At 33.3% G+C, this 22,378-nt stretch overlaps 2 protein-coding genes across 2 annotated transcripts in view; one reads left to right on the top strand and one right to left on the bottom strand.

Annotated features, from left to right (window-relative positions):
* Positions 1-7,267: 7,267 nt before the first annotated feature.
* On the bottom strand, positions 7,268-12,444 carry LOC121372234 (ectonucleotide pyrophosphatase/phosphodiesterase family member 5-like). Its single transcript, XM_041498525.1, is given in 5 exon segments — positions 7,268-8,379; positions 9,082-9,318; positions 10,643-10,822; positions 11,582-11,938; positions 11,941-12,444. Coding segments are annotated over 5 exon segments (1,446 nt in total). The 5' UTR covers positions 12,431-12,444; the 3' UTR covers positions 7,268-8,197.
* A 79-nt stretch (positions 12,445-12,523) lies between these two features.
* LOC121370460 (nuclear export mediator factor Nemf-like) overlaps positions 12,524-22,378 on the top strand; it is a 42,114-nt gene continuing 32,259 nt past the window's right edge. The window contains exons 1-4 of the mRNA XM_041495703.1: positions 12,524-12,659; positions 19,442-19,510; positions 19,863-19,965; positions 21,818-21,943. Coding sequence (XP_041351637.1) covers positions 12,604-12,659; positions 19,442-19,510; positions 19,863-19,965; positions 21,818-21,943 — 354 coding nt within the window. The 5' untranslated portion in view covers positions 12,524-12,603. The remainder of the gene's footprint in view (positions 12,660-19,441; positions 19,511-19,862; positions 19,966-21,817; positions 21,944-22,378) is intronic.

Raw genomic sequence — 22,378 nt, 5'->3', positions numbered from 1 at the left:
CGAAATGATTCGGGTGAATTACGAAGTATGCCGGAAACTAATTTCAATATAAAATTTTATATAAAATTTGTTTCAAGACGGAAAAAAAACCCTGTGATGGTATAGCCATAAAATCTGTTTATACTAGTATACAATCCAGAGTTTATTACTGCACTTTTACCCCTGTTTTTTAATATTAAAATAGACCAACAAGTTCGCCTTTTGCATAAATAGTCTCGCCCAATATTTTTTGAATTTGTATGCTCCCGAAATAACGCTATAAAAGTGTAACTGGTCGATATTTAGTAATTGGCCGATATTTAAATTGCTATTTATAGATGAAATGTCACCTGGACATAGGAGTTCATGCAATGCTGTTAGATCTACTGGTAGACCAGTAGAGCTAATTTTAAACAGATTGATCTCAGTTATACTAGTATTAAGGTTCTCAGTTGTGATATGTCTTTTATAACTTTTGTAAACATGCAGCATAACTCATAATGTGTAAGACACTAGCTTATGATAAAATATTCACATATCTTTTAAAAATACAAAACATCAAATCATGTTAAAATTGCATTGCCACTGTCCCCAGTTTTATACCTCCCAACAATAAAAAGTAAATAAAAATTAGTATTGGGAATTCCGGGTGAAGTGTAAAACATTGAATGAATCCATTCTCAATCGTTGTCCAGTGGTGAAAATGTTCATTGAGTTTCATTTTAAGCAGTCAAAAACATTGTTCTCGATTAGCACAAACAATTTATTTGGACAAGTGAAAATATTGGCTGACAAGTAGATTTTTTGATGTATTTGTCCAGTGGACTAGTGAAAAATTCTGCTTATTTTTATCACTGTACTATACTATTTCAGAGGGGTTTTTTATTAATAGTTTAAATCTTATATCGAAGCCATATCCAGGATTTATGATGGGTGCACCTCCATATGAAAAACCAATTGTTTAAGAAAAAACATCAATAAGATATCCACCCATGTGTTTTGTGTTCAGTGATGCACAACAAAAGAAAGTTAACATTTTTAGTTAAAAATATAGTTGGGAGTACCACGTGTATTTTTACACCCCTCCACCAAACCCCCCACAGAAAAAAACACCCACTATAAAACATACAAAGCCAGGTGTGTGTGTGTCTGTGCGCGTGCTTGTGCATGCGCACGCGTAACTGTATACTGAAAAGGAATCACTGTGTAAAATGTTTTAAACAGACCTCACTCTTTATGGGGAGCTATAACTCTGCCTCCGCATCACTTCCATAAGACTAGTCAAGGAGAGTAATGTTTAGCTCCTATTAGTATATGAATTAAAAAAAAAAAATTAAATACCACTACAAAAGGATTAAATATCAATGCTCAACATGGTAATATTTTAACTGGCTCCACATAATCAAAGTTTTGGGAGCAATTAATCACTCCAATTTTTTTTTCAGGGTGAGGTCCGTGTAAATTACTGATATTAAATAAAATAAATTAATCTGATCAACATATATTAAAACCACTACAAAGTAAATTAAATCCAAACACAAAAACAACAGAGTAACACAGGTAGATAAAAATCAAACATTTTGTAACATCTAATTTATACTATATTCATTCATAAACCTAAATAAATCCAGTAAGATAAAAACCAGTTTTACACTTATAAAATGCAATTAATACCAATAATAATAATAATACCTAGTATCTATCAACTATATTCTAATTTACAGTCATTAAATCTAATCAATCTAAAAAAAAAAAAAAATGCACTACAGCTACATCTACCACTAGCTATCAGTACCTAGATTATACAAACTAGCCTAAAACAGAATAGTTTCATATGTAATGCATATTTACAAATGTATTAAAAAAAAAAAAATACATGTACATGTTTATTTTCCATATACCGGGTATTAAAATTATGAGTAAAAACAATCAAGTTAAACCTGTGTTAAGCAGCCACCAAAAGGAAAGTCAAAATATTATGACTAATTACTGTAGATCCTGAAATTAATGCGATCATAATATTAATGCGAAAAATGTGAGTTTGCATTTATTTCAATATTTTGTTTATATGTCTCACGTTAAACCCCCCACCCCCCCCACCCCAATTTTTTTTTTTTTTTAATTCTAACATATTTAATAAAACAGAACTGACAAACAATTCATAGTAGGCGAGACAGACTAAATGTTGAATAGTCTAGCAAGTTATGTGTCACACGCTATTAAAACAAAGATTAAAATTATAATACATTTATAAAACAACTGGAGCACAATTCATCGTAGACGAGACAGACTAATTGTTCAATAGTCCAGCAAGCTGCCAGCCACGTGTGACGATTGCAGGGTCTTTGGCCACTGTCAAAAGCCGACATGATCCATCACACGTGAATGGGTTTTTAGCATGCTAATATTGCGATCAATCTTTTCTTTGTCATTAATGTTCAAGTTCCCTGTAACGGTGTTGGCATACAGTTGTAATGGTACATGTATGCTAATGTTTAGCCAGATTTAGGTAACTATACATGTTTGCTGCAAAAATATGCTTTGAGTTCATTTCACCCAAAACACTAAGGATTAAACAGGTTAACTGATGTGTACACAGATATGTTAGTAAGTTGATCTCATTGAAGACACCTGTAACTTGGATTTAGCCAAAAATACACAGACGTGTGGTGTTTGGAAAGTTAATATTTCAAAGGGAAGCCACTCACATTAATTTCATGTCGCATTTTAGTCTGCCCACCATCACTCGCATTAATTTAGGGATGCGTTAATTTCAGGATCTACAGTATTTGGGAAACTAACAAGGTGGCTTTTTAAGACAGTTGTTACTTCATTCTGTAATATCACATTTATTTGTTCATATTTAAGTACCTAAAATAAATCATAAAGTTGTCTTAAGACAAAATCTAAGTCACATAAAATTGCATTGTTAACCAAACTGATGCTCTCAAAGTGGGAATGTTTTCTTAACCATTTTATATTATACATGTATCGTACTAAAAATGGTGACACCTGTACCTATTAGGGTCTCCACGAGTACTCGAGTATGGGTCGAGTCTAGCAAGATTTGAGTCCGTTCACAGGATTTGAGTACCTGTATAAGGTGGAATACAATGAACAACTACAATACAATGGACAATGTAGGACAATAATTTCAGCAGTAGATAATCAACGATATAAGTTACATAATCATTACATGATCATGCACTAATTTTTCTGTTTAAACCGGCCGTACGTCCGTCACAGCACTTCTAAATGCAACACAATGGCATGATTCGGCATCCATGTTCAATGCTGGAATTAAGATGCATGCTGCTATTTTACTTTATTCCGTAATCTCATCATCATCTAGTGTAAGTGTCGGGTACTCGGGTCTGGGTTGAGTTTGACCGTCGAGTACTCAAGTCAAGTCCAATATTTTTGACTCGTGGAGGCCCTAGTACCTATATGTTGCATAGAGGCAACTGACAATATCTCTTGATAGAAAAAACGTGTCAAATTTATTAAATAGAGAATAATAAATGAGTGGCCGTTAAGATACCATTTATCTTACACAAGTTGTTTTAAAATGTATCTAACAAGCGAAAGAGAGTTTGATACGTTTTTAAACGAGTATTAAGATAAATGGTATCTATCGGACATACATGTATTATTCTATTTCTTACATATCCTCCAAAACCACAAGCAGCTATTGCCTTCGATCTTAAAGCAATGTACAACTATCCAGATTAAGAAATTAGTGCTAACTATGATGACAGTAGGGTGACAAATATTAAATATGATATTATAAAAATGGGGATAAACATAATAGTTTACATCAGTATAAATTTACATAATATGGTTTACATGAGTACACATGGTCTAGAAATGCTTATGAATTCCTAACATTTGCATCTAGATTAAAATCTTGCTTCTCAATACACAGAATAAATTTTGAGCCTTGTCATTAGTAAACATTCTTATAGAGTAGGGAGATGATGCAGCTTTAATACTAGGGACAAAATGCAACTCAGTGATGCAATGGGTAATAAGATCTATCCCCCTTGGTGGACCCAATGTGGTTTGTTTTTTGTTTTGTTTTTTTAAATACAGGTTTGAACTTGAGTATCACATATGCATATCTCCTTTAACATATTTAAATACATGTAATGATCAATATTACAAGCACATTAAAATTAATATTATGCTAAATTAATACTATATATGAAATGTATGTACTTCTAATTTACTTAATGTTGCAAATATAGCTGAAGAGTATGTACATAATACAGGAACTTTAATAACATTTATAAAGCATTAAAGAGAATATCCTGAATTTGTAGCCATCGTAACATGTTTTCTATCCATATAGCATTTTTCAATTATTGAAATTACAACAAAACGTATACATGTATAATTATATAGATTTACATTTTCTTGATTAGAATATGAATGTTTTTACATTCAATCTATTTCTGGCCATTCTAAAATGGAGAATTACTGCCTACATTAATTTTGAATGTAACTATTTTCTTTGAAAATGACAAATTTTTAAATAAGTAGGTCAAAGTAGATCCCAAATGTATTTATCAATATAATGCTAAAACCGTGTGTACGTTTTATTTATTACCAGAAGTATTGCATGTGATCAGATTAATTCACTGTGTCTTAGTGGCTATAGAATCAGGATAGTGTCTTTGAATCGCAACAGTTTCCATGCCATTGTGAGTCCATACCATGGCACATATGGAAAATGTATGGGAAATACAGACCAGTCTGTGTATATGTGGTTATGTCAAACTATATGGTAAGATGTTTGAATGATGAATTTGGCAATATTTGTCATTTGATGTCTAATCACACATTAACATTGGTAAAAGGAAACACATATTTTCACTAATAGTAATACTCCGAAAATATCTTTATACAAATATTTTTTACGGTCATGATGCTGTGACTAGTTTGAAAGGAATGACTTTTTTCAACCTCCAGTATCAGTGTTTTTCCAATATACATCTTGGTGGTTAAACCCCATGTGGTATTTTCACATAACAAAATGCATTTATAACCCAGAGCATGTCATACTTTTATTGTAGCAAGCATTATTTTTCATATGCCAGCTTATCAAGCATGAACAATTAAATAAAATAGTGTACAGTAACTGCCATGGAAAGTAGTTTTGGTGTGAATGAGCTTACAGAGTTAAACTATTGCTATACTAACAAGATATAATGATCTATACTCAGTCTAGTTGGTTATTTATTCAAAATTGTTTATGGTAATTTCTTTCTTTTTTTTTCTCTCTTTTTTTAAATCATATTGCATAATCTTTGTATTAAAGTTTAAAAAGCTATACAATGTCATTATATGTATATTAGTCTACTGAAGGAAACTATGTCTTGATGGAACCTGTCTCTTTCTAACAACATTTAAAAAAAAAAAATCAATAAAAGTATGACCTTGAATTAACCTTTCAAGATCACCAAAATTCAATGACATATATGAAGTGCCTCATGATTCTTAAGCCTATATACAACTCATTAATAGTAACTATGTCCTATGTTATTGATTTCCCAATATAACAAATTCCATTCTAATTTAATCGTCAGAGTTAACAAAAACTGAAATGTCATGAGAAGATATGTTTATAGGCTAATAAAGGAACTAGCATCAGTGATTAATAGTAACTATTTTGCACAGTTTTTTCAAAGTAACATTTTAACTGTGAATCTGTACCTTATTTAGATTTTTTCCCCCCTGTTCATCAAAGCAGAGCTCACACTGGAAAAAATATTTGGTTTAGTAAATTTTCAGATATATAGAGTATTTCTTTGAAAATTATTAAAATGTGGCTGATTTAAGTAATATTTGATTGGCCAAAGACTAACTGTTGTAGCCACTTTGTATAAAAATTAGCAATTGACTAAATTGGCAATGAACAGGGTAAGCCCTATCAAAGTCAAACACCTTAAAGCCAAATGAAACCTTAATAACAATGCTCTGTATTCAACATTACTGATACTAGACATTTTACAAGATGACCGTGCATAGCTTTTCTCAAACAACATGTCAAAATGCATATGACTACTCATTGCACTTATAATGCTGTCAAATTATACCCAATTTTATACGTTCAGACAAAAATTATATAAGTCAAGTACATGTATATTTAAGTCCATGTGGAAAAAAAAGTCACAAACAAAATTGCATTTTTTTTAAAAATTACAGTACAATATGTGAACAATATTTCAAACATTAATTATCATATTCTGTATATATACATAGTAAGGATTAAAATGACATAACTGTATTTACATGACTTGGTTTCAAAAATGTCTAAAATGACATTGAATCAAATACACACAGTAGTGACAGTAATAACATTTATACTGCTGGGCAATACTAATAAATATGTATTCCACTACATCAAGCTGACGTACATTTGCCTGCTAATTACACACAATATCGTATTTAATATACACAATATCATATTCAATATATAGTGTAGTTGTTTTATTAGCTCTATATAATAAACAAAATGTTTATTATTGATTACTACCAATGAAAATATGGAGTCTTAACATATGTCATTTTGTTTCTTAGTGCTGTCAAATCAACAGAATATTTTCTGTTATATTTATTCTGTTACAATTGTGTTACATCACATCTTGGAAAAGGAAAGATTTTAAGAGTTGGTTTGAATTAGCTTGTAATATTAGGGTTACTGAAATACTAATTCTGCATGTGCACACAAAAGAACAAAAATGGTAAAAACTACAAAAACAGACTGATAATGAAAGCTAAACATTCATGCTACAGTACCAGTGTATGTAGTGGAATTTCACAAACAAGGTACCTTCATTTCCAAATGAATAGCCCCAAAATCTGTCAAGTTATTTGCATGTGAAATTGATTTTATCTGTTGTGTGAGCACTTTCATTATATACATAAATAAATAGCTAAAAACATCCACATTTATTTACAATTTACAATTATTGTTCTCATGGTAAGTAAAACCTCCGTTGATATCAGGTTATATCATAACTACATATATACATATATACATATATATATACTAGTATATAAATTATATATACATCACATAATTTATGGAGAATGGTACATGTATGCTACATTAATCACGAGAGTATTAATAAAAAAATTTTTTTTAAAACAACCTATTACCGTATTTGACCGTATTAGACTGCTAAATCTCACTGGTGGTAAAATATTGTGTTACATTTGTGTTTAATTATCTGCAGGAGGTATGACCATTTAAATGAACTTTGAGCAAACTTGTAATTTCGTGTTATTTATAAGGTGACGAAGTTGGGGGTGGGCTTATTTACGAATGAGGGCCTAATTTCTTAAATGCTATCAAAACGGAGGGGGGCTTATTCAGACATGGGCTAATTTCCGTTCAAATACTAAGTACTAATGGGTTTCCATACTATACTAAAACCAAACACAAAACTGCTAAAATAGGTCATCATTAACACAGGAATTAGAAACATACATATTAAACTGGTGTTGGGTAAGTAAAATTATGTTCTAGCAGTGTTACTAATATTAAAGGCTGACATTTTGATATGCTCATACATAATATCACTGGGTTTGAACACTCTGTTAAAACGATGATTAGAAGGGCATACATATATACATATCTAACATAACTTGTTGTTTTTACTTCTTATTTATTGCACTTGTTCGTGGAGTACAAGAGCTTACTGCTTTACTGTTAGTCCGTTACCATGGGGTATATTCTTGTGCAAACTAAACTTATGCATTAATACCGAAGCATAAAATAATTACCTTTAAAATATGTAACGTTAGTTAACTTGGTGACAATCCTTTATACATGGTGGGCATATGAAGTTTTATTCACTTAGCACTTATGGTTTCTGAGAGAAAAAAAGAGCTCAATGTAAAAATGTAATATGTAAAGGAAAATGTTGCCAGTGGCGGATCCAGAAAATCCATTTGGGGGGGGGGGGGGGGGGCAGTGACATGAGGTGGAATGCCAAGGGAACTTTGGGGGAGGTTTGGAGAGGGATCGTAAAAAAAGAAAAGAAAATTAATATATAATAAAATTATAACTATCGCTAAATTTAGGGGGGGCCCCTAGATCCGCCTCTGGTTGCCATCATCAGATAAGTAAAATCAATACCCAACCATCACAATACCTAACACTCCACAATTTCCATCACAGATATGACCCATATTCAATTTTCATAAAATTCTAAGGAAAGTCTTCTTCTGAATCAGAGAGTAGAGGAAGTTTTGCGCCATTGCCGGGTTTTAAAGAGGTGGATAGGCTTGCCATGTTGTACATCTGTTTACGCTTCATATAGCGATGAACTCTGCAAGCAGCGACCATGTACACTCCACCAACTAGTGCTATGATGACTAGTACAAATATATCTGAAAGAAGAGGAATCTGATGTAGTTTTAAGTTAATTAATATTTAAATTTAATTTAATGTAATGTATGTCAATCTCCAACCAGACTGAACCACTATGCCAATGGTATTCTCCATTGAATCAGAGATTTGAACAAATCTGGTTATACCCATGTGACATTTTGTGTGTCAAAATTCATGTTATTATAAATGTCCATGTGACATTGTGTGTGTCAAAAACTAATCATGTGTCTATTAATGAAAGTCAACCTCCTCATGGCTTTGCAAAATTCACCATAATATATTTTTATATAAAATCAGATTGTTTAATTTCTAATAAACATTAACACATTACTGTTCACATGATGCCACGTTCTTGACACAATATCCATTAGAAGAATTAAGAATATACAAAAAACAAGCTACAACTAAAATGTTTTCCTTGGCATACTCAAACTACATGTATGCAAGTATGAAACACAAATAACCAAATATACACAGAGTACCATATTACATCTAGATTTTACCCAAGCTATTGTCACTTAATTCGACTCTTTGATTATGTCAGTTAAACTGTTTACACATAACCTGAATTACACAGATGCCAATTTAGACAATTTTGACGATTCTAACTTACATTATTTCATTTTGTAGGCTTTTTTAATTTTAAAAAACCTGTGAGGTACAAAATGGATAATTCAGAAATTGAGGGGAAAGAAACTCACAAGTTCCAAAAGTTGCCCACGTGGTGGGAGTCTCTTTGCTATCCTTGAGTAGATCTTTAACACGGTCGAAAGATCCGTTGTTTGGTGCTGGTTCCAGATGAAGGAGATGACATAACAGAGGGTAGATGTCCACACTGTAGAATGTATCCACCACATGGTTGGACTTGAATGAGGGCCCCATGGCTATGAAAATCGGATGCATGTCATGTAAACTGTTGTCCCAGCCATGGTTACCAACTGAAACAAAGAATGGATTATTTGTATGCACTATACATTGATTGTATATGTGGATTTACATACCAAGACATCTTTGAATATATATATGTAATTTCAATAAAATACAAAAAAAAATGTTATTTTACTAAATAAAAAAACTTTTCAATCTCAAAAATCATCTTGAAACAACTGGGGAATTCCATGGTGACTGGTGTTATATATTATGTAATTTTTTAATTTCAAAGACCTGTATTTTTGTCACTTTTAATTTGTATCAAATCTTTAAAATAAAATACAACAAAAGGTTATTTTACTAAATAAAAAAAAGGTTCAATCTCAAAAATCATCTTGAGACAACTGGGGAATTCCATGGTGGCTGATGTTATTATATATATATATATATATATGTATGTTTGTATGTATGTATTTATTTAATTTCAAAGACCTGTATTTTTGTCACTTTTAATTTGTATCCAATCTTTTCTTGCTGTTAGGTTCATAAGCTAATTAATATTGCAATAAAATTCATAAGACTATCTCAAGTGGTTTTGGTGACCATTTAATTATAATTATTAACAAGCCATTGTATTTGGGGATTTTGTTTTAGCACTGCACTGTAATTGTTAAAATGATGTAATCTAGATATTCTGGTAAACCCAGAAGCAGAGAATCCTGCAAAATTCACAGCCTGGTGACTGACAACAAAAGTGTAAGCTTTTTGTAATGTCAGTCATAGTCAATTAAATGGCCATCACAGTTTACTTAAGGGAGACTATGAATTTGTTGTCTTAACATTAAGTAGCATTTAGTCATCAGATATGAATCTAACAGCAAGAAATGCTTGATGTATTTACTGACAAGAATACAGCCACATATATTTCAAAGTTAAAAATTGGCTAAAATGTAATGTCTGTCAATGTCACTGCTTTAATTGTATCATTAAATTTAAAAAACTTTAACTAAGGGCTTCTAGATTATGGTAGCCCCATTTCCATGGCTAGTGATATTCAATGTTGGGATAGTAAATAACTACCATTGCCATACCCAACAGCTAGTGAATTTTGTTTAGTCAAATGTTGCCGTAAAGTCGATTTTGTAAATATGAATATCCTGCCCCCACCCCACTCCCAATGTTAGTGTGTTTAAGGTCTATCTCCATCTGTTGATGACATATCTGATTAATACTATTATTTAGTAAAATTGTATTAACTTAAAGTAAAGTAGGGCTAGTGAATTTTTAATCGTGGCTAGTAAATTTTTTAAATCACTGATCCTATGGTTAGTGGATTTAAAAACAATTCTAGAAGCCCTGTTTAACTTTAACTTTATTAAATAGAAATCTTACGTGGGGTTGGTGAATTATTGTATGATATAGAATAGTGTTCATCAGTAACAATGAGAATAGGTTGAATGCGTCTGTTGTTCTTGTAGTGAAAATGTTCTGGAATGTCTTCTTTCTTAAACACTTTAAAATGTTTAGTTGTTGAGGCTTTCTTCAAGGCACTATATATTTCATCCTCTTTTCCTATAAAAAGTAAAAGCAAACAATCTGTTTTCATACTGTGGATATTTCAGCATGCTCAGGAATAACATACAGGTATAAAACATGTTAAATTGGGGAGTATTAATATACTTTTTCAAAAACCATTCTGCATGACAATACACTAAAACACAAGTTATACACAATGTACATGTATGCAGCTGACAAATTTCACTGGATATCAAAAGATACAGTAATTTAAAAATTTATATAACTTGAGAAAAGTAAAACACATTTTGCCAGAGGGTACGAAGGGTAAAATTACGTACCCTAAAACCTTGGAAACTGATGGATACATTATTATAATGTTTAGGACAGATTATGAGAGAACTGCTGTTTAAAATTTGTCAAAGTCCACAAAACATGCAGTGTCCAATTTTAAAAGATTTGAAACCTATATATATATATATATATATGGGTTTCTGCCAGAGGGTAAAATGGGTATGGCGCCATACCCAAAACTTTTTGAAGATTTAGTTTTTTTAAGTTAACCTTTTGACAAAATTAATAACTTTTATCACTAAGTATGATTTTCTTAACCCTAACCCTAAAATTAACCCATTTTCTTTCTGTCAAGACTCAACTGTGGTTGCATTCAGCACACATTGTAAATATTCAATTTCATTTTTTTTTACAACAGTTTCAATATAAAGCAGTGTTATGGGAAACAGCAAGTAACACATTTCCTGATGTGACAAAAAGTAGCATCATAGAAGTACACAATAGGGTTAGGATACACTATACCTGCATTAGGAAGTATGTTGGCAACAGGATTACTTTGAAAGATTTCATACGAGGTCGCATCAATGATATCGTCAAGATTAATAACTTTATCAGATGGTGTGGATGCAAAACCATGATCACTTGTAATAATGATGTCTACTTCACCCAATAGATTGTTTTTTTCAAGTTCATCAAGAAGATATCCAGTCAACTCATCTAATGCCTTTATCATTCTGTCCACTTCAGGGGTCATTGGTCCAAACTGGTGTTCTATTTGATCTGGCTCTTCGAAATACAAAAGCCCTAAATTAATAGGATATGGCATAGTAAACCATTGAATCATTTCGTCTATTCTTGTTTCATTTTTAACATTCGGTTAAAAGGCATATATCTTGTTGGCAATACACCTTTCACAGGTGCCGATTCTCCTGGCCACATAATGACACCACTTCTGTGTGTAGTGTATTGTAACTGGTTTGTAACCCAGATGGGTTCTCCTCCATCATCAAACCATGCTGGATCCCTCTGCTGAGAAATATTTTTTTTGTCAAATGTCTGATTCAGGAAAGGATCATACATTTTATTTCCTACAATACCATGACTTTCTTCCCAAAGACCTGTAACAAGAGTATAATGATTAGGAAATGTTTTTGTTATAAATGCATTTGTTAAGCCACTTTTGGCATAAACACCATGTTTAATAATTTTTTCAAAGTTTTTCAATCCATGTCGTTGAAGAAAGTCCCATCGAAAACCATCAAAAGATATCATTAACACTTTTGGAATAGGGTTCTTTTTACCGTGACCAACAACACAAATAATTAAATTAATTAACAAAACTACATTTCCGTGACTTAGTTGGAAATCCATGGTTTACCAGGAAACGTCAGCTACTACATGAATACAAAATAGAGTTATGTACCCTAGCGGATGTATATTCATTCCTAAAGTGAAAACAGTTGACTAAGACTATTGCAACCTCATTCCAGGAAGTCGTTGTAATTTTATTCGGTCTTTTTAAGCTGACTTAAAACAAAGTAAACATGAAGACGAGATTTAGTACTGCAGACATAAGTGTCATGGTTAAGGAATTGAAAAGGTATATTTTATGGTATAATATCCGCCCGCCCCCCCCCCCCCCCAACAATATTTGTTAAAATTAGTGTAAGTTTAGGGTTAGGGTTATTGTCCGAACCAAATTGTTAACAACTACAAAAAATTACTCTGGATACCTTTAATTGCCGTTAGATTTCCTCCAAAGCTTGATCCAGACACAAATTGCAAAAATCCCACTACAAATATACAGATTCCACACAAAGACTGCAACGATGTCGCCGATAGGAAACGTTTTTGCTGAGAAATGCATTTGTTAAGCCACATTTGCAGTAAACACCATGTTTGCCAATTTTTTCAAAGTTTTTCAATACTGTCGTTCAAGAGGGTCCCATGAAAGCCATCCAAAGTATCATTACACAATTAATATGAAATCGATGATCTCTAGTGATCATTAAAATAATAATAATAATAATAACAAAAACATAATAAGTAAATCCATGACGTCATCACGTTTGCTTTTATATCAATAACATGTTATGATGTTAGCAGATGTAAGTCGTATCCTTTGACCCCTCTTGAAGAATATTCCATAAAAATTCCAAATGGCAGCTGATACAAAATTACATGCTTTTTTCCCTATGCGCTCTCAGCAAAGTCGATATAGATGACATGGTTAGCATCAGGTATGTGGTATCTGTGTCATTGTAATGGTTTTTTCAAGATTTGTGTCTGGACAAACTTTAAAAGAAAAGTAACATACATATTTCGTATTGTAGGAGAGTAATTTTTCGTAGTTGTTAACAATTTGTGTTGAATACAAGTAAAACGTACCTTTATATAAATGTACCCCTACTTTTAAAACACTATTTGTTCAAGATAAATCTTGAGCAACATAATATTTATATTTCGTAATCCAGTATCACTACGTTTTGCTGTTGAAAAATTAGACATTTTGACTATTCTTTGTAAAATTTCCTCCAATACGGTGCTTTTATTGGTGCTTTTGGTAGAAATATAGCACAGAAGACACAATGAGGCATTATGGGACTAAAGGTTTGTTTTATTCCGTAAACACTCGGTTCATTCCGTCAAAATACACGCTATGAGATTTAAAACTATTAAAATGCAGTCTCACTTGTTGATCCACTGCGTGGCCAAGTGGATACAGTGCTCGGCTACAGTCCCGATGGTCTGGAGTTCGAATCCAGACCCTAGCGCTTGATATCGCTAATTCAATACCCCAAATGGAGGGGTGCGGGCGGAAATCTTTCCGTTTTGACCAGCTCACGTCATTTTAGATATGTTTAGACATGTCTTCAACACTGTCACTCAGTCAGTGTTAGGGTTAGGGCCAAACATATTTATTTTCAGACCTCTCAAAAATAATATATATAAGGACAAGCCTCTTTATCCGTGTCAGAGGCAGGATGTAGTCCAGTGGTAAAGCACTACATTGATGCACGGTCGATCTAGAATTCTGTCAATGTGCTCTTTGGGTTATTTCTCATTCCAGCCAGTGCACCACAACTGTTATATCAAAGACTGGTATGTGCTAATCTGTAAGATTGTGCATATGAAAGATCCCATCCTACTAATAGAAAAATGTTTGACATGCAATAGCCAGTGATTAATAAATTAATGTGCTCTTATAGTGTCATTATTTAACAAAAAACACCCCCCCAAAATGTCTCCAACATATTCAATACAGATTCGGTTTATTCGATTAACATATTTTGTGAACATTAAGTTTATTCCATGAGAATGCACAAACATCTGTGCACAAAACACAGAGTTCGACAAATCTGCTAGCCTGACGCCCGTGGCTAGTGGTTTTTAAGTTTGGGCTAGTGAGAAACGCAAAACCCCCTCCTTGTCGCTCGATCATGTTTTTTGTTTCTTTTTTTCTTTTCGGCTAAAATATCGTTTAATAAATTTGATTGTGATGTTTGTCATCGAATAATATTAACAACGCAATCAGTATATATAATAACAATCCACTTGAACTAGGTCTGCAAACTGCAGTAACATGCTATCTCTACATCGCCACAGTTACAGCATGCATTGTTTACTTTTCCCATTCAAGTTTCTGGCACAGGAAATAAGTCTAATGACATGCATGTTTTGATTGGTTGGACACGTCACGTGGTAGTTAATCTCGCACATATGTTTTAGACTAAGAACTTGGAAATCACCAATCGCGACAACAGGTTAATCTCAGTCAAGTAAACCCCAGTCATGCTTTGAATTTCAGTGTTTGTTTTATTTACCTATTGTTTTCTAATTTAACACTTCGCAGACATGTGGTTATCGGCAATCATGAAAACAATTTACTTTAATGGTAACCGCACATGCAATGACTCTGCTTGGCCTATTACGTGTAGCGGTCTGCCGGGTTAGATCTTCACCATTTTTTTAGGGGGTTAACAGGACTACCTGGCTTTCATTTCAGATAGTCCCTTGAAGTTTCAGGTAGTCCATATTTTGTAATAATTTGAAGTTAAAATAACACTACGGTTTGTTATTTTGATAATTTAGTACTGGGTAAATCATCATGCATGTTCTGTACATACTATTAATATATAATTATAATATATCAGTTCATACTAAAACACATCAAATCAATATTCAGGCTGGAACTGACACTGGTATTATATCAAATTATGTTGCTTGACCTGTTAAATATGAACTAAAATGATTAGTACGCCTACTGCATTGCTCAGTGGCCATGGTATTATTAGGGGCATTTCTTCTCCCCAATCAGGACACCTAGATCTGCGCCTGTATATATAATTCATAAAAAAAATCTTTACAAGCTCCCCATCCCCCACCAGCCCTGTAAATTACTTAACGTTATGTCATGCGAAACTGAAACATTCAATTACCTACTCCAGTTGGGTTATGAATATTGCAACACAGTGAATAACAGATCACAGACAAAATAGTTTTAAATATTTCTTTGCAATAATAAGCTTATATTGCCATAATAAAATATTTGTTAGCTATTATTGTAAAGAAATATTTGAAAACTTTTTGTTTCAACTCAAAGATCCGTTATTCATTGTGATCCGTTATTGATAAACTGAAGTACAATGGCTGAAATATAGTGTAATTATGTGTAGACAAATTATAATTGGTTCAATCAAAACATTCATTTAATGTTAGATAACTCAGGGCTGGCCATATCCTAAAATGTTGAATTGACCTCCGGTAAAGTAACTCTCAAAGCCCACAAACAAATTACCTAGTCCCAAGACGTAAGCAGTTTAAATCAAAATTAAACTGTATGTTTCAAACAATTTCACATCACACAAACACTTCTAAGCCCTGTATTACTAAATATGTCTTTGGGGGGGGTGGGGGGTTCTGGGTTGTTTTTTGAGAGGGGAGGGTTCATGACTGACGAGTTTAAATATTAAAAAAGTATACTCCTCTATTTTTCAGGATGAAATTTTCTTGTAGATGCAGGACATTGCATTTCTGGACATTTAATTTTCACCATTTTCAGCGGGAGTATACCATCGGTTTTCCTTAGAAATGTTAATTGCATGTATATTTAATACATCAATTTAATTGTAAAACAAATACGGAAACTTGCAGATTGACAACCTAATTTCGTAATACGAAACACTACTACATTAGTGAAAAACCGACCGTGCGGTGGGAATTCCCTGACCTCATTTTGCATCACACGTGTTGCGGGAGATCACATAGATAAAGCGAAAACTTATTTCACAAAGAGTCTACTTATCCATTTTAGTAACGTGCTGGGCCCCGTTCCACGAAGCGATCTTAGCCCTAAGATTACATTAGGCGCATAGCTACCCTTTGCACTTAAGTTGATCTTGGTGCTAAGATCGCTTCGTGGAACGGGGCCCTGGATCGTAATGTTCTAAATAGCTTTTTGTCGATTCTTCAACGTTTTCAGCAATTTACTTCACGGACACCGACATAAAATACCATGATTTATGAATAAATTTATGCCTACTAGTAATTTCTTAAATGCCTGGGTGCTTATTCAAAGACGTGGGCCTACTTCCGGTCAAATACAGTACTCGATATAATAATCAGAGGCCTCACACGCATGCTTGCTGCGGACTATGGATAAACAGTTTATAAAAAGGGATAAACAGGCACTTTGTGTTTGGAAATTGTGGCCAGCCCTGAGATATAAAAACGGAACATAAATATTGTTAAATGATGTAATCTGAGATGAAAAGTTTATTGAAACATGCAAGCAGTTTTGCGTTAAAATGGGAAAAATTACATCTTTGTAACTCCGTGAAAATTAATATGCATGTATCGGCAGTGTCCATAACGGCATTTCTATCAGAACACCTCGCTTAAATTTAGCTTCAGTGACGCGTGTACCGTTTTACGAAAACGTGCGACAATTGCCGATCGATGCATAATTATTATTTTGTTGAGCATGGTCAACTTCGCAGTTCTTTCATTCCGATGTGACGTTGGCAAATTAAACTACCATTCTATGAAAATGTGCGAGGAATCCCGTTAGTTCCAGATTCAAGATGATTGTATTTTGGCAGAAGACTGCATCGACTACACAATGTGTAGCCTAACTCGTGTATGCTCAGTTTAGTCAAGATGCAGTAACATTTAAAAACAAAACTGCATCGCGTACTGTAAATGAATGTAATATGATGGGGGACCAGTCAAGTTAATTGCGATACAATTGTTTTCTGAACAAGCCTCTGTTTCTGCTGTTTGAAATAGGTTAGCGTAGATCCACAAAATTTTTCATTTGTGCTAAATAATTTTTTTAATTCTAAGTGGTCCAATGGACTACATGTTGCAGCTTCAGATTGTCATGTTAATTTTCAGGTAGTCTCAGACTACTGGACTACCGTTAAGATCAAACCCTGGGTCTGGATAATGCGTCGCAGCTGCCGATACAAGATGATACCTTTTTTGTTCATCAATTAACAACGGATTAGATGTCGCCGTTATATTCTTTTGATATCGGTCTGACACAGGATAATGCCCTGTTACTGTATTTGAGCAACTGACATCTCCGTTCCTGGTGACGTAAATAGTAGGGCCCTAAATGTATAACCCACTACCGAATATGCTGAACCATCTATTACCGTGTGTCACACTGTCGTACTCTCATTTAAATTTAATTATTTTGATAGTGGGTTTAGATATCAACCATGAGTTTGCTCAATTATTTTTCCCCGGAGGAGAGGGCAAAAGCGAAAACAGAACATTGACGATGGATCACACTTGATAAAAAAACCAAACGTACAACACGACAAAAAACTGAAAGTTACAACATGATTTAAGTGTTTGTTTTATTTTACTGTTATACTCGTAAATGTATAATGTTACAAAAATTATATAAAAATCCAGTTATAATTGATAGGAATTTGGGCTAGTGCTTTATCTTGGTGGGCTAGTGGTTTTCACAAACCCACTAGCCCTGTGGCTAGTGACTTTTCAAAATATTTGTCATACTCTGAAAACAGTTAAACTTTAACAACTACAGTCAAACCCACTTATTTGCATACCCACGGTGCAGCGTTATTACATGCAATTAACTGGGTTAGTCAATTAACTGATAGTTACCGACTTTCACTTTGTAACAGCCATCCAACTACAAAAAAGCATGGGAGACAGTTGAGCAGAGAGAGGTACTTCATACCTGAACTATTGTAGTTAATACATGCAGTTAGATATAATATATAAATGTAAAACGAAATAATAATAATTAAAAAATAAAAATTATAATTAGTGATGTTTTTCTTTTAATCTGCCAGTATTAAATTGGTATTATTTTTTAGCGTCTTTGTTACCTGTTGTTACTGGGCGTCATTGTCTTATAAACACAAACTTTGTGCATAAAAAAGTACTGACCATCCAGTAATGTAAACAAAGTGTATTAGCCATGATAATGTGGTTAATGAGATAAACTTAAAACAACAGAACCATCACACAGTTTATTGGTGCACATGTTTACAAAATGAAATCAGTTTCCTTAATTATTGGGCCATTGATTGACAAAATGCACCTTACTAGTAGAATTACGTAACCATGTACAAAGTTACAGTGTTGACTGCATGGTCTGGTGTTCTTTTCATCACAAAAGATGTGGCAAGCTTTGGCATTATTTGCGATCCCCAAATAATGACTTGGCTATTGTTAAGCAATTAAAGTTAAACTCGGCCAGTGAGTCGTTATCAGTTCCAGCAATCTACATTGCATGCATGACCGTTGATTGGTGTCTAACAATATAGCAGATACTTTTAGTGATGATCCATAAATAACAGGGTGTTTGATTTTTGTTCATATTTTTTAACAATCCAACCAATTCAGGTGCTGGGACTTCCAACAGTGTAACGGCTTCGTTTTTATCAGCAAGTGACAAATCGTTTCTTTTGCATTTAATAGATATAACGTACACTGCGTCTAATGAATAAATGAATAAGAACCCTTTCTCAGTCACATTTATTAAATACATAACCGCCTAGGATGATTGATCTCTAAACCTTTAATTACTAAGGCTTCTTGACATAACGTTGAGTGTTGAGTACGCCGTTAAAAAAAAAAAAAATATTTCTTTTTGATGGCTTCACCAGCTTTTCAATAATGTATAACATGTAATGCACTATTTAAAATACAAAACAAGGAACATTTGCTGTCCATATTGTGTTTACTGTTAAACATTTCTACTGTCTTTTTTTTTCTTTTTTTTTATCAGTAACTATTTCTGTATTAAACGACACCAAGTGAATATGAAGTAATAATATCTATAATCGAAATAAGCACATAAAACAGCCTTGTAAAATTTTTTATAATTTTATTTTGCAGGTTTCTTGGCATGCGTGTCTCCAATGTTTATGATATTGACAACAAGACCTACCTCATTCGCCTCCAAAGGTATGTTGATTTGTTTGGGAGAATTTCAAATTCACTTGATATATCAGAAAAAGATTTTTCAAAAAAAATAGGAAAAGGCATTGGCAAAACGTAAAATTAGAAAATCATTCCATCTATCCACGCATAATCACCATTCTTAGTTTTTCCATCTAGTCTACCATCTAAATGTCTATCTCCATTGCTTCTAGTCGCCATTCTCGGATTATCTAATATGATGGAGTACTTGGTCCATCACCATTCGTGATTTCACCAGCACAGCCATAATTAATTTGAAAAAATTATGTTTGTTTTACTGTTAGCAACATGACAGGGGATGTTTTTCTAAAGGCTGAAAATGTTATGTTTTTCACAGACCTGATCAGAAGGCTGTCATTTTATTGGAGTCGGGAATCCGTCTTCACAGCACAGATTTTGATTGGCCCAAAAATCCAGCTCCATCAGGATTTTCAATGAAGGTACAGTTTCAATTTTTTTTTTATATTTACTTAATACAAATCTACCATTTTCTCACCCTTTTATATTTTTTGTACCACTATTTTCTGTTTGTTATATGAAATTGTGCTCATTAACTTTAATTTACATGTAATTTTCATTTCTGTATACATTTTAACACAAATATACTTCTAAAACATTTGTTGGTTTAATGATTTAACAGCACATTGTTGGGGTCAATTATTGTCATCGGTTGATAAATGAAATGAAATCAATATCACAGGGGTGGGAATTCTCCTTGGATCAGCTGTTTTCCTCTCATGAAACATTGCCTGTCCTCGCATTTTAATCATCCTTTCCTCCAAAATTTCCGGGACCCCTCTAGATTTCCTCTTTTTTACAGTTCACCAGTTCCCACCCCTGATAATCAACATAATAATTTGATCTATGTACTTGACTTGACAGCAAAATCACAAGTTACATACATGTACCTTGATGATACATGTAACAAGGTACAACATTTTAAAGATTCAGGAACAATAAGCCAGGGTCTCATTTTATGAAGCGATCTTAGTGCTAAGATCATCTTAAGTGCATTATGTAGCTATGCAGTTAAGGTACCGGCCTTGGTGGCATAGTGGTTAGGCCATCGGTCTACAGGCTGGTAGGTACTGGGTTCGGATCCCAGTCGAGGCATGGGATTTTTAATCCAGATACTGACTCCAAACCCTGAGTGAGTGCTCCGCAAGGCTCAATGGGTAGGTGTAAACCACTTGCACTGACCAGTGATCCATAACTGGTTCAACAAAGGCCATGGTTTGTGCTATCCTGCCTGTGGGAAGCACAAATAAAAGATCCCTTGCTGCTAATCGGAAAGAGTAGCCCATGTAGTGGCAACAGCGGGTTTCCTCTCAAAATCTGTGTGGTCCTTAACCATATGTCTGACACCATATAACCGTAAATAAAATGTGTTGAGTGTGTCGTTAAATAAAACCTTTTTTTCTTTTTTCTATGCAGTTAAGGTGATCTTAGCTCTAAGATTGCTTAGTAAAAATGGGGCCCAGGGTCCTAATTTACATAGCTCTCTTAGGCTCTGCTAGACAACAAAGCATCCTCTTTGCAAGTCTTTTAGCATTGCACTACGAGATCACACAGTTGCGAGAGTTTAGTGAATTAGGTCCCAGGTCTTTATTCATTGTACAGTTGAAATGTGTAGTGTGTGGTTTTATATTACATTTTGTGATACTTGGTGAAAGTAAAAGTAGGAATAAAACTTGTTACTGCACATTAAGGATAGAAATAGATATTTTAAAAAATTGATCAAAGTAGCCAATTTTATTAGCATCTATACTTCAGTATCTTGTAAGTATACTATGCCAATAAAACTTAAAAGAATGTTCAAAATATTTAGACATAGCCTGTTCATTACCGGTAATCAATTTTTAAATTTAAAAAAAAAAAGGTTCTTGTTCATGTTGCAAAGTGTACATGTATATATTTAATGGTATTGAGGGAAGAATCAAATTGATTTCAAGAAATTATTTATTATTGATACTAGGTGAGACTTTATTTGGGGTACATGAACCTTTTTCCATAAGTATATATTTACCTACATCTGTGTACAGTCACACTATAATAATTAGTAATGGTTAAAAATACATTACATGTACTTGTGGATGAGACGTTACCCTGTACTTATTCTTGCATGCATCCTCCAGTTGATAAAAGTAATCATTCCACCAGTGGTTATGATTAATTCTAATAATTAATAATATGTTTTGTTGTACTATTATTAAACTGTTTTTAGTATTATTCTAGTCACTTTGTGTTGGGCCTTCTCTATCTGATAGTGAGATTAATTTATTTCTGTTTCAGATGAGAAAACACCTAAAGGGTCGTCGCCTCGAAACGATTAGACAACTTGGAGTGGATCGGATTGTCGACCTTCAGTTTGGTTCAGCAGAAGCCGCATACCATGTGGTTTTGGAGCTGTATGATAGGGTGTGTTTGAACAACAGTGGGGAAAACCCACAAACCATGTACCATATTTTACCATGTATTGTGTCTACTTTTGTTTTTTTTAAATAAGTAATTAAGTAAAATATTCTGTGAGTGGTGGTGTTATCATGAAAAGTTGTTTGTAACTTAGTAATTATTATAATTGGGTAAAAGTTTACCATGAAAGATCCCATTCTATTGCATAACAAGTAACAGCTATATTACTTTTGAAAGAAGTATCAATTTCAATACCAAAATGAACAAGCCAATGAATAAACATTTAATCATTCAGCGACAGATATCAAAATATGTTAAAATAGCAGGTTATATTGTTTGTTATGGGAAGAAAAATACATCCTCTGTTGCAGGCTGGGGTATTACATGATTGTAACATTGAACTTAATCGTGGAGGGGCGTAGCCCAGAGGTAACTCGCACG

The sequence above is a fragment of the Gigantopelta aegis genome, chromosome 4 (assembly GCF_016097555.1).
Source record: "Gigantopelta aegis isolate Gae_Host chromosome 4, Gae_host_genome, whole genome shotgun sequence".
NCBI lineage: Eukaryota > Metazoa > Mollusca > Gastropoda > Neomphalida > Peltospiridae > Gigantopelta > Gigantopelta aegis.
Note: the sequence above shows the minus strand (reverse complement) of the source record. Positions and strands in the feature narration are given on the sequence as shown.